The sequence below is a fragment of the Sturnira hondurensis genome, unplaced genomic scaffold, assembly GCF_014824575.4.
Source record: "Sturnira hondurensis isolate 20B ecotype Veracruz unplaced genomic scaffold, ASM1482457v3 Scaffold0003166, whole genome shotgun sequence".
Taxonomy (NCBI): domain Eukaryota; kingdom Metazoa; phylum Chordata; class Mammalia; order Chiroptera; family Phyllostomidae; genus Sturnira; species Sturnira hondurensis.
Window position 1 is genome coordinate 1,072,002 of NW_028075797.1, and position 12,644 is coordinate 1,084,645.

The 12,644-nt window shown below is 44.9% G+C and overlaps 1 protein-coding gene across 2 annotated transcripts in view; it reads left to right on the forward strand.

Moving 5' to 3' along the window:
- Positions 1-12,644, forward strand: part of CALN1 (calneuron 1) — a 434,944-nt gene that overhangs the window by 262,904 nt on the left and 159,396 nt on the right. For both annotated transcript variants that reach the window (XM_037041731.1, XM_037041730.1), the window contains exon 4: positions 4,627-4,739. In XM_037041731.1, the coding sequence (XP_036897626.1) occupies positions 4,627-4,739 (113 nt within the window). The remainder of the gene's footprint in view (positions 1-4,626; positions 4,740-12,644) is intronic.

Here is a 12,644-nt window from a genome sequence, read left to right on the forward strand (position 1 = left end):
ACCTGTGTCCCCTGAGAACTGACCATGAAATGAGAATTACTGAGGCCCTGACTGCAGGCCAGTGGGAATTTGGGAAACAAATAAATGGCTTTCAGGCAACGGTCTTTTGCATTAGAGCCCTCGAAGGCCCTCTCTCCCAATCTCCCAAATTCCTTCCTACATGCCCAGGTAGGAAAACATATTCTCTTCTTGCACTTTGAAAAGAGGTATAAACCTATGCCAGGACTATGTTGGAGTCTCTGACGCAGAGGGGTGGGTATAATGTGAAGTTTAGTATCAGGATTCTAAGCTGAGACCCTGTGCTGGGGTCTCATACTCAGGGCACAGCCTTGATCCTCTTTGTGCCTGAGTTTCCTCATGCGTAAACATGGAAGGGAAGAATCTGTTCATAGTTTTGGGTTAAAATCAAAGATAATAAACATAAATCCCTGAGAGCAGTGTCTGTCATAAAGCAAGTGTTAAGTATTTCCTTACTTTTATTATTATTCTTTTAAATGATTAAGAAAGGCCTCTAGGGGTGGACCTGAGATGCAACAACTGGATCAGAGAGAGCAATGTAGATTTCACTCTGCCTTCAGGTGCCAGGCAGCCATGGTACCCTCGGGCCAGGGAAGGCGAGGATCGGGGGAAAGAGGGTTCCAGATAGGGCTCATCATGACCTGGGCTCTTAAGAAGCAGCAAAAGCATGGGCAGACAGCTGGGTTTGGAATCCCAGCTCAGCTTGTTGTGTGAGCTTCTGAACCTCTCTGTGCCTCAGTTTTCTCATCTGTAAAATAGGCTGCCGGAAGAAGCCCATTAAGTGAACTAGTGCATGGAAATGTCTTTAAACAATGCTCATCACATTGTGAGTGCTTAGTAAATGTTGGATATTTTGATTATCCAACTTCCCAGACCTTGCCTTGCCCTGAGAATGGTTTTCCTATATGGGGCTTAGTGAAAATCCTCTCTCTGACATTCTATTTATCTCAGTTCTCTTGAGATGGATGGAGTGAGGGGATGGAGTTGTGGAGGTGAGTGTTCTGGGACCAGGGTTGATAGCTGGTGGGGTGTTCCCAGTTCTGCTTGCCTGTTTAACTACAAACTGCTGGAGAGAGCTTTCCTCACGTTAAATCCAAAGACAACCTGGTGCTGTTCGTAGAACTGGTGTCAGGCGGTGTACTGGCAGGAGCAGGCTTCCTTTAGTGAAGGTCTGCAGAAAAGGTGCCATGGGCACACGCACTCAGGAGTCAGAGCTGAGAAAACCCCTAGAGAGGTGCAGAGAGGTGAGAGCCTCTCCCCATTCTTTCTCCAACTGTGGGCCCCAGGATCTCCCTTTGCTCAACGATAGTTAAAAGGGGGGATCGTATTTTGACCAATAAAAAATCTGATGTCCTCAATGTCCTCTGCTGAACAGTTAGGAGCAAACCCTCCTGTGAACTAAACCTCTCCTCCCAGGAGCAGAAAGCCTCTACCAAGCCACCTGTACTCCTGCACTGCAGTGGGCGCTGCCTGTAGGATCCCCAGCACTCCTCCCCCAGTGCTTCCCCTCTGGCCAAGGACTGAGTCATGAATGAGCTGCTGTGTTAGCCAGGATAGAGTTCTGAGGCATTGTTTCTGCTGGTCAGCTTCGGGTTTGGTGTTCTCAGCCAAGGGCACCATCTGTGAGCATTCCTTGATGACTTTGACCAGAGTTCCATGTGGACCCTTGACATACACCAGTTCCATGTTACTTCATTCCCATCACCCTGCGGGGAGGTTTCGGAGAGGTGGGTGGTCTCTCCTCCTACCTGGAAGGTGGGTGGCTCAGAGACAGCCCCATTTTCCCAGCACTGAGAAGCAGGTGTTTTGCCATGTCCTACGGCCCACTCCCCTCTCAGGGTCCCGATGGGGAAACAGCAGTGCCCATTACCATAGTTGGGAGCTTGAGTGACCCAGCCTGATAGACATATTTTAGTTAAGGTCTCATGAAGTCTTCGTGAAAAAATGATCCACGTCCTTGAGCCACTAAGCCTTTATGAACTGTTAGACCTTGCCACCAGTGACAGAGAGTTGGGATAATTAATGTTCACTGCTAATGGATCAACACTCGAGGGGGAGGAAAACCTGGGGAGAGAGAGCCACAATTCTTGGGACATCTTCTAGGCCAGTGTTCCTGGACCTTTTTCTTTTTTTAATAGCCACCCCACTCCCAGGGGCCTTTTAAGGCATTTGTTTCCCTAGTTGTCCCACCTTCTTGAAATGTAATAGTAAAAATACACTGCTTGTCTGTGTATATACTGTGGCCCCAGGAGGGCCACAAACCATTGCTATGTCTCTGAGATTTTTTTTGTCCCTGAAGAATCACTTTTTACTTCTTTGAGGGGGATACTGTCTCTATCAAGGATGCATATTTTAGCCTGAGACTCTTTGGCCTTCCAGCCCCAGCTATCAGAGCAGGGGTGATTTGGGGTGAGCAGGAATAGAGGAAGACCAAATAGGAGATGGACAGATCCCATAAAAGAAGCCATGAGCACGAGTCTACAGGAGCTGAGCAGGGCTGTTGCAGGACACTGTGGACATCATTCATTCATTAGGTCACCAGAAGTCAGAGCCAACTCCACTCTGTGTAACGCAACACAGAGGGTTAGTGCATGTGTACAACAAGCGTGCCTGTCTGAGACCTGGAGCCACATAGAGACAGCTCAGTGTGAATTCTAGGAAGATGGGGACATTCTCTTTCTTCAGCTTCCAATATGCCACTTTCACAAACACTAGATGACTATCTTTAGGCAAGCAACATGGCCTGCATTTAAGATCATTTCCTTGCTTTTTTTAAAATGAAAAAGGAAAGTTATGTCAAAAAGAAACAGCATGTTATGGCTCTTAAACACTCCTAGTCCATGTCCAGATGAGTATCCCAGGGGTGCCTAAGGGAACCTATCTGTTCCCTGGACCTCTGTCAGGATTTCAAAGTATACTTTTTACAAGTATTTGCTAATTTGAAACGCAAGACGGTAACTCATTGTTGCTTGAATTGGCTTTCTTGTGTAATCAGTGAGAGGAGTTTTTAGATCCCTTTATCTTGTTGAAGGGTGAAAGATGAATCAGTTTCCTCTCAGTAGCCCACTGACTGCCTGCCCAGGGTGGTGGCTGCATCTGTTCTTTCCTGCTGACTTCTCACGTCTCCCTTAATCTTCTACAAAGTTTTATCTGAATTATTGACATCTTGATGATGACAGCTGCTTGGATTTTCAAAGTAGGTTTTGAACGAGCACTCTTTAAAGGCAAATTACACTCTGGGGATGGACCAGTTCGTCTGCACTTTGGCAAACTTGGGTGCGGACACCTGGGTTGTCTTTACTGTTGGAAGTCAAGACATGGTGAGTTTTTGGTGGAAACTCTCTCTTGAGCAGTTATAAGGATTGGAAGGCCACACTGAAGAGTCACTGAGGCTTGGATAATTCCTTGAAGGTCTGCTTTTGTCTGGCTCAAGTTTACCTTTTGGTTAGTGTCAGTTCTGGCATGAAAGATCCCGTGGTTGCTGAACTGAGCAAAGAAAAGCAAGAGGCAATATCTGTTCATTCCATAAGTACATACTGAAGGTCCACCATGATGTTGACTATACAAAAGTGTTTCAGACTAGGTCCCTGACCTTGCAGGGCTCACAGGCCAGCGGGGTGATAGGCATGCAAATGGGTGACTGTGACACAGAGTGGTAAGTTCTATAATGAATGCACATTAAGTCAGGAGGAGAGATGGATAAAAGTGTGACCCATTTTCTCTAGTGAGATGAGGAAGGGTCAGGAAGAAAATGAAAAGAGAACATGATATTGAAGCTCCATCTTGGAGAACCTGATGGTGTTCATCACGTAAACAAGGGGCAAGGCATCCTGGATGTACTGAGGCACGGGGCTCTGAAAGAGCATGGCATTTTGTGCAAAGGTGGGGAGTAAAAGGTGACAAAAGCGACGGAGGGACTTGAATGCTGTCCTGAGGTGGTTTCCTTATTTTCAAAGATGCCATTGATATAAAGCATGATCAGACCCATTTTAGGGAGGTACATTCAGAATTGTCCGGAGGCTAGGGTGGAGGTGAGAGCATGAGGGCAGAAAGCAACTCTACTAGTAATGTTGTAATCACAACCAGGCGAGCAAATTCTTGGAATCATTTTCCCACCACAGTCTTTGGAAAGGGAGTAGCAATTGGATTAACAAGGAAAATAGAGCAGCCACAATTATTTAAGAGGTGTATTCAATAAAACGTGGTGACTACATGTATGTGTGAATAACAAAGGTGAAGGAACAGATAGGGATGAAGCCCCTGTTTCTGTTGTGGACAGCTGGGCAATTTGAGGTCTGGGAGGTATAGCAGGTGTGAGGTGTGGCTGTTTAAGTAGGAGGTACTCCTTGAGCTTTTAGATAGAAATGTGGACAAATAATTAGGAATATGTAGTATTGGATGTACTAATACTTGCCAATAATTCCTTGGGTTTCTATTGGTATTTTAAGAATGTTGCACAATTTTCAGCAATGCTACTAGTTATTTGTTGATGTGATGCCAAGAAGAAAAACATGGAGATGTTTATTCCATGAGGTACAGGAGGTCAATTTCAGCTGCCACTTTCTAATTTTCTACTCATATTCTCATATTTATATCTTCTCCTTCCAGGGGATGGCCAGGTGGATTTTGATGAATTCATGACAATTCTTGGCCCCAAACTGGTGTCTTCAGAAGGCCGTGATGGTTTTCTTGGAAACACAATAGATAGCATATTCTGGCAGGTGAGTAAGAATTTTCTTTAAAGATTAAGTTTAACAGTAAACATGTGTGTAGGACAAATTATTATGACTCTGAGTTCTTGGGCTTCTGTACAGCACATGAAGCGCTCTTCTGAGCTGGAATGACAGGCGCTCCTTGTTGTCTAAATTGAATCTGCCCTTGGTCCTCTGAACAAAGAATCAGCATCGCACTCGTATAAAGGCTTGGAGGAGAGAAATATCCCCCTATTCTTTCTTTTTATCCAAAGCGTTTCACATTTTAAAGAAATGAAGTTTCTGCACTTCTGATTCTTTTTCCTTGGGACAGTTAAAAAGGACATATCAGTATTATCTGAGCTGAGTTCTGTCCCCACCTGCAGGAGACCCTTGCTGAGAGGATGTCACGGTCATCTCGTGTGTTGGGATGCTGTTGATACTCTTGTCCTTAATAGGACAGAATGGTTTTACCTAAGAATTTGTGTTCAGTGCTTCTCAATTTGCTCCTATTTCTGTCTTGTAAAATCTCTTAGGAAAACTCCCAAAATCTAACTGTGAATTATTAATGTGCTGTGAATCATTCATCTTCTAATGTGGTTATTGTTTCTTGATTATGGAATTTGGAGAACGGGTTATCAACAACTATATTAAAAATTGGAGTCAAATAATTTGACAGGTTAAGTTGACTTACTGGTTGAACACATAGAACACCATTCGAACACAGCACGGTTTCTTTAATTTCTTGATGTGTTTTTTCCTTAACCAAAGATGTTTCTGTAACTTGGATAAGGATTGCAGTTGATACGCATGTTTCGTCTGATTCTGTTACCCATCTTGCGTATAACCAACAAGTAGTAAGAACTGGTCATGTGCCCCGTACTCTGACAGTCACTGTGATGACCGTGAGATGACTGGTTTTACAGAAGTTGTTTAAGACACAGTACTGGCTAAGATTTTGGTTAGGGGAGCACAGTTAAGAATGAGAGAATAAAGAAGTGATTAGTTGGTGTTATGGTTACTAGACTGTAATCTCCTCGAAGCTGGGGACTTCATTGTCATGGCACCCTTGGCAACTGCCACACTGCACACAGCAGGCCCTCAGTAACACGATTTTTTAAAATAGAAAGTACAGAAGTTTAAAAAGACATGTGGTCTTGAGGGGTCAGACGAGGTTTCAGGAAATGGGCCACTGTTTCAAATCTTGAAATATGAGGGAGATGAAGTAAGTAAAGACAGAAAAGAGCACTCCTGGCCTGTCACAACGGGAGTTTGGAAAGGGTGAGGCTATGAGTGTAGGAAAGGCATTGACCACAACACAGGTACCACAGTAATTTAAACAGAAAGACCTCTGGACCCCTGGCAGAATGGATTTAGGGCTGGAGGAAAGAGAAGAGTTGAGATGAGTTGACTCCAAGGTTTCCAGGTAGCTTTTATGGACAGGAATAAGATCATGGAGAAAAGAAGTCTGTGCAATTCTAGACTGGACATGCTGGATGTAAAGTGAAGTTCAGATAACCAGGAGGAGAAGGAAAGTCTGTACCCAGCTGAAGTGAGGGATACATCACAGGCAGGAGAATGGGGCTAAATATCTGGGGGTTCCTCAGAGCTGGTGGGTGAAGTCCAAGGCAAGGAGAAGCTCACCAGGGGAAGATGCATAAATGAAGGCAAGCCAAGAGACAGGACCTGTTCTTGGAGAATCCATGGCAGAGGACCGCGAGATAGGGCCCCTGATCTCTACCCTGCACAGACACATCTGGGGAACAGTCTTCTCCCACTGTGGTCATGAGCAGCCCTAATTCTTCCTCGAGAAGGACCTTCATGACTCTACTTGCCACATGATAAAAATGTTTCGCATTAACCCTTCAGGTATGACTCCTTCAGGAATGACTCCATGTTTGGAAGGACAGACAGGTAGAGCACCCTGGCAAAAATAAAAAAATAAATGTACAGTTAAGAGGGTAGAGAAACAACTCTTCCTACCTGGCCTTCTTTCAACCCATGCGGATCCACCCTGGGTGAGCATAGGGTGTTCTCTCCCTGGTTTCCCTTCTTCTCTGCTCCCCTTTATTCCCCACTCGGAGTGCTTTCTACCCTTCGGTCCTGCCTTCAGGACCCGTCCAGCCTAGGAGAACACTGCAAGGTCTTCCAGGCTCTGAGCATTCTTCTTGGCCCTGAAACTGGAGGCTGGCATTTACAGCCTTGCATCTTCCGGGTTCTTCACAGTAGAACATCTATATGGCGGAGAAATGTATCTCTCACAATAGATTGACTGCTTCTCCCATAATTTGGATAGACTATTGTGCTTACAAAGCCTTTATGTTTTTGTCTTATCGAAAACCCTCCTCCTCACCCAGGATGAAAGATGGGATGGGGAAATGAGAGGAAAGGGGGGACATTCCATTCTGAGTATTTAAGCGAGTGCGGGGATGCGCAGACTTGTGGCTGTGGCTCTGCTCTCCTGCTCTTGCTCACTCAGCTCAGAATTGTGTGACTAGCAAAGGAGAACAGACACATCAATCAGTTCTCGGTAGTTAGCTTCCCCCCTCCCCCCGCCATCTGTCCATTCAGAGACAGAGTGAAAAATGGTACTTTAACATCTACAGCATCTGGTTCTTCCTGGGAAAAAGTTCATATTTTCAGCACTTGAGGGATTTTTCTGTTTAAAAGGAAGTTGTGTGTGTGCATGTGTGTATTTGCACATGTGCCTGCATGTGTATGCACATGTACATGTGCATGTTGGCTTTGCTGCAGTGGTCAAAGATGGTACAGAAGAGGAGCAGCAGAAAGACAGCTTACTGTGCTGGATACCCAGGTGGGACGTAGTGACATCAGAGACATCAGTATTCCAGAAAGGAAAAGACCATCCATTTCAGACAGTCTGACAAGGCTTCCGACCAGGGATGAAGTCAGCTTCCTGTGGATGGAAGTCAGCAGAGTGGATGGTACACCTGACAGGGTGCATGAATGATCTATTTGCTGCTTAATTCATGATACCAAAAGCTAGTGATATAAAACAGCACTAAATATTTACTACATCACACAGTCTCTGTGGGTCAGGAATTTGCAAGCAGCTCAGGTGGGTGGTTCTGGCTCAAGGTCTCTCATGAGGTTTCAGTCAAGATGTTGGCTGGGGCTGCGACCATTGGGAGGTTCAACTGGGACAGGGGGGTATGCTCCTTCATGTCGCTGGCAAGGGGATGCTGGCCGTTGGCAGGAGACCTCAGGTCTGGCCACAGGGATGTCTCCATAGTACTGTTTGAGTGCCGTCATGGCATGGTGACACTCAAACCAACGGATCCAAGAGAGGACAAAGCAGAAGCAACAATGTTTTTATGATCTAGCCTTGGAAGACAAACTCCATTGTTTCGGCGTTATCTTCTTGGTTACAGATGTCTCTCCTATTCAGGGTAGGAGAGGGCCAACTCTGGAGGGGGCCCTGGGGCCCTGCTGGAGGCTGGCTACCACATAGGGTAAAGAATCTGTAATTGAGTTTCAGTTTCTGATCCGACAGTGCTGCCATAAGCTTCCATTTCTCCCAGGCTTTGGTTTCCTTCTGCCTTAGAAGAGACCTGTGACCAGGGCTGTTCTCAGTGTTCTGAGAAGTGATCCTACAAGGCACAAGGCCCATGTTGCTAACAGATCTGTTTCCAGTGCTCCCTCCTTGGTGGCCTTTTAGCCTGCAGTGCCCAGGTTAAAAAAAAAAAATCAAATGGGATTTTGCGAAAACAGCTATTTATCAGTTAGTGCTAGTCCCAAGAGTTATGAGCTCCTGGCTCTTTGCAGGATCGGTGAAAGCAGAATGTAACCAGTTACTAATGCAGCCTCCCTCCCGAAAAGGGTGGTCTAAGGGCCATGCAGCAGAGTCTCCATCCTCCCAGGGTGTTCAGTCCTTGGGATGCGAGGCTCACATATTTCCTGGCAGCCAGCTCAGAACCTAAATGTCCTGAGCCTCCACTGGCCCAGGTGCAAGCCAATTGTTATCCCAGCTAGTTTACTCCACAGCTGTGTGCAATGTCCAAGACACTGTAAGTTACCCTAACTTAAAAGTATATGGGACACCCCTCCTCAGATTTGGTCCAGGTCAGGGCCTGTTTGTCACACTGGCTTCTCCAGCAACAGATCTGCTCAGCATCCTTTCCAGCTGTTCGCTCCTCCCCATCTGGTGGGACAGCACACAGTGCTGTAGTACAATACCCAGAGCTGCTCCCCAGACATCGCTCCAGGCTTGCCCTCTGTCCCTCCACCCAAACTTCTTGCCCTGGTCTCATGTCTTCCCTGACTTTCCATTTCTGCTATGGTCCTCGACTCTTGCTTGCTGTCCCATGGAGACATGTGTGTGCTGGCCCGAGGGCCCTAGCTGAGATAGGTGAGAAGCTGGACTTAACATTCATGACTCACGGGCAGTTGAGAGCTCTTGATGTTCCATGTTCATGATATATGAGAGAAACACTACATGAAGCTACAGGCACAGTGTAATCCATACCTGGTTTGCATAAAAGAAGTTTAACAGAACACTGACCATGAGTTTTCATGTGTGGTAGGGTGATGAGTGATCCTACTTCTCTGTGTTTTGCAAAGTCTTGATGGGGGTGTGGGTTACTTCTGTAATCAGAAAAAGAAACTTAAAAGAAAATGTGGTTTCCAGCTGGTCAGGTCTATGATTTTTCCACCTGTAAAACTGGAGATTACCTGTCCCATGAAGCTGACTGTTCAAAAAATGTCCAGGCAAAGCCAATTTTTTTAAAATAGGAGAAATCATGTTCATTTTTCGTGAGGCATTTGTTGCCTGGGGCCAAGACACAGAAAACACCAGGACCTTTTCTTCCTCACCTGAAGACATTCTTCCATTTCTTTTAGAGAGCTAGGAAGGGGAGGACAGAGAGAGAGTGAGAGAGAGAGGAGGTCGGGGGAGAGAGAAACATTGATGCGAGAAACATCTATCAGTTGCCTCCCACATTTGCCCCAGCTGGGACGACACTCCAACCAACCCAGCCACGCCAGCCAGGGCGGGCCTTTGCTTTCTTTTAGGACAACTTTACAGGAGGCAGCGTCTCTCCTTACATCAGATCTGGCACCACAGGAGTGTTCTCCCCTCAATATTTTGTCCATGTGCCAATCTACCAGTGTTGAATTCAAAGCTGCTGCTCCTCAGTTTGTAATCATCTAATGGAACCTAAATAGCTTTCAGCAGGGGTGCCCGTCATGAGGCTGGTTAGATTTACAGCAAGTGCTTGAATCCCCAAAGCGGCTTTACTGCCTTTGAAACACGTGAGGTGGGAAGCATCAGTGTCAGCAGTGGGTCTCGAAGTGTGTTCCTGAAGCACCAGCAGCAGCATCACCTGGGACTTGTTAGCAACACCAATGCCTGGACCCCACCCCAGCAACTCCAGCGGTGGGTCCATCAGTCTGGGTCGCCAGGAGCCCTCCAGGTGACTGATTTCTTGCCCAAGTGTGAGAGCCACTGAGCCACTGAGATTTTAGTGCCCTGTCCTGTGAGGCAGGCATCTGGTCAGGCTTATTGGTCTGACTCAGACCTTGGTAATTTGATTTTCTTACAGATTTATTCATATTTATGAGTGTATTTGGTGTTTGGCCTTTATAATACTATAGGCATACCTTGAAAATATTGCAGGTTCCATTCCCGACCATCATAATAAAGCAAGTATCACAATAAAGCAAGTTGTAATTTTTTAGCTAGTAGAGGCCTTGAGTTCAGTTTGTAACAGTGCAGCACATGTGATGTGCAATAAAGCGAAGCGCAATCGAACAATGAGTGTGTGAGTTTAAGGGGGAAGATTACATGTCAATAAGTAACTAATTTTCTAACATGGAAATGCCTTTCTAAGCATTAAAGCAATGGAAGAACTCATAAGTAAAAACCGCTCACTAAATTAAAAGAACATTTCAAAAAACTAACAAATGGGGAAAATATGGCAACTGATAGACTAAGGCACATGTGGAGGGCATTGCTGGCAACGGGGTGGGGTGGGGGAGGCCTCTTAGCGCGACAGCAGAGAAACAGGATGAAGAGCAACAGACAATCGATACAGACTCTCAGTAAAGAGGTTTACACAGCTGAAACTGCCTGGGAATCTAAGAAATGTCAATTAAAATAGTAATTGCACAACTTTTTCCCCCTGTGAGATTAGGAAAGAATGAAATGTATGACAATACTCAGTGCCGTCAGGAGTGAGATCAAACGTGCCAACTGGTAGAAGTGCAAATTGTGAAATTTTTCTGAAAGCTACCTGGAGATACTTTGCCACAACTTATCAAGTGATTCAACCGTCTAATTAAAAACCATTCTAAGTTCAGGATCCTATCATTTGAAATCAGTCCAAGATGTAGCAAATACCATTACAAAGATGGAATATTGTATAATTATTTAAAATAACATTTTCATTTTATGGTCTGGAGAGATTGACTTTATAGTATAATGACATTGCTGTTCTGCATCTATTATATATTCATTCATAGTCACAGAGGAGCAAAAACAGGAGAAAATTGAATAATTTTGGTGATATTTATTATTATGGGTTGGAATAAAGGTGAATGTAATTTTTTCTTTAAACTTGTTTTTATTTTCTGAAATTTCCACAGTGAGGCCATATCTATTCTGTTATTTTCCGTGAAGTTAACAAGATCTCAAATTAACAAAATTGCGTTCTAAAACAGCTGTTTTCAGTGGTGAGAAACAGTGATCAGAGTTTCTGAGACAGATGTTCTTTGTATGGTAAACAGAGCACAAAGTTGATATGAGGATGTAAAAGTATATAACTAAAATTTAAGCCCCCAGCCCCCACGGGGAAAGAAACTGTCAAGGCTTCCGGGCGGCAGTTGCCCGCCCAAAACTGCTGGGTGGCCCTCCACTGGGGAAGCCATGGGAGACCCACGCTGGATGCAGTCCCCCAACAAGGCAGTCACCTCATAGCCACTTAGTATTCCAAAAACTCACATTTTAGAACGTCTGAATTGATCCTATAATCAGGAACAAATGAATGTACAGTAATTTTTAGAATCCCTTCTAAGTAAATCTATGACTGCTTCCCGAGTCTGTGGCTGGGATGGACAGACAAGTGACCTCAGCCAAAAAAAAGAAGTCATTGGTTATATAATCTGGAAGTCCTGGGACCGGTGGCTTAATTCATACCTCTGATAGAATCTTCCCAAGTGTAATGTAAAGTTATTTTCTTTCATTTACTCTGCTTACCATCAGGGGGTCTAACATGTAGAGTCCGTATAACTTGTAGACTCTCAGAAAAGTGTAGTTTTCACCCAAAGTTACTTAAATGAAGAGGAGAGGAGAAAAAGGAAAGATGGTTGCATTGATTCTATCAAAGGTAGAATCTTGCATTCAAATTCAGGGGAGCAGGGAAAGGAACCAGGGAGGCTTGGAAGCTGTAGGGACACCCTGGGGTCAGACAGGCCACTCCTGTAAAACCCTCAACAAGCAGCAGCCAAAGGCATGCTTCTGAAGGGGACACAAGTCTCCTGTGCTTCAGGGACGGTCTCTTGGAGACACTTAAATTTTTTTATTGAGTTATGATTGACATGTAAAAAGCCATACCTATTTAGCATATACAACTCAATGAGTTGGGGAATAAGTATATACCCGTGAAACCATCACCACCATCAAAGCCATACGCACATCTGTCTCCTCCCAAAGTTCCCTACACTTTCTGTATTATTACTAGCATTGCTACTCCTGTTGTTATTTTGGGTGTGTGATAAGAACATGCTTAACATAAGATCTACTCTGTCAGCAAATTTGAAGTATGCTATACTGTTAGCTATAGAATCTCTGTGATGCAGGAGATCTCTGGAACTTACTGATCTGACATGATTGGCTGTCCAGAATGAAGACCAACAATGGAGAGCCGTGTTCCCTGATTTTAAAACTGAGGGTTTTGTGGCTATTAAGAAAGAGCAAAT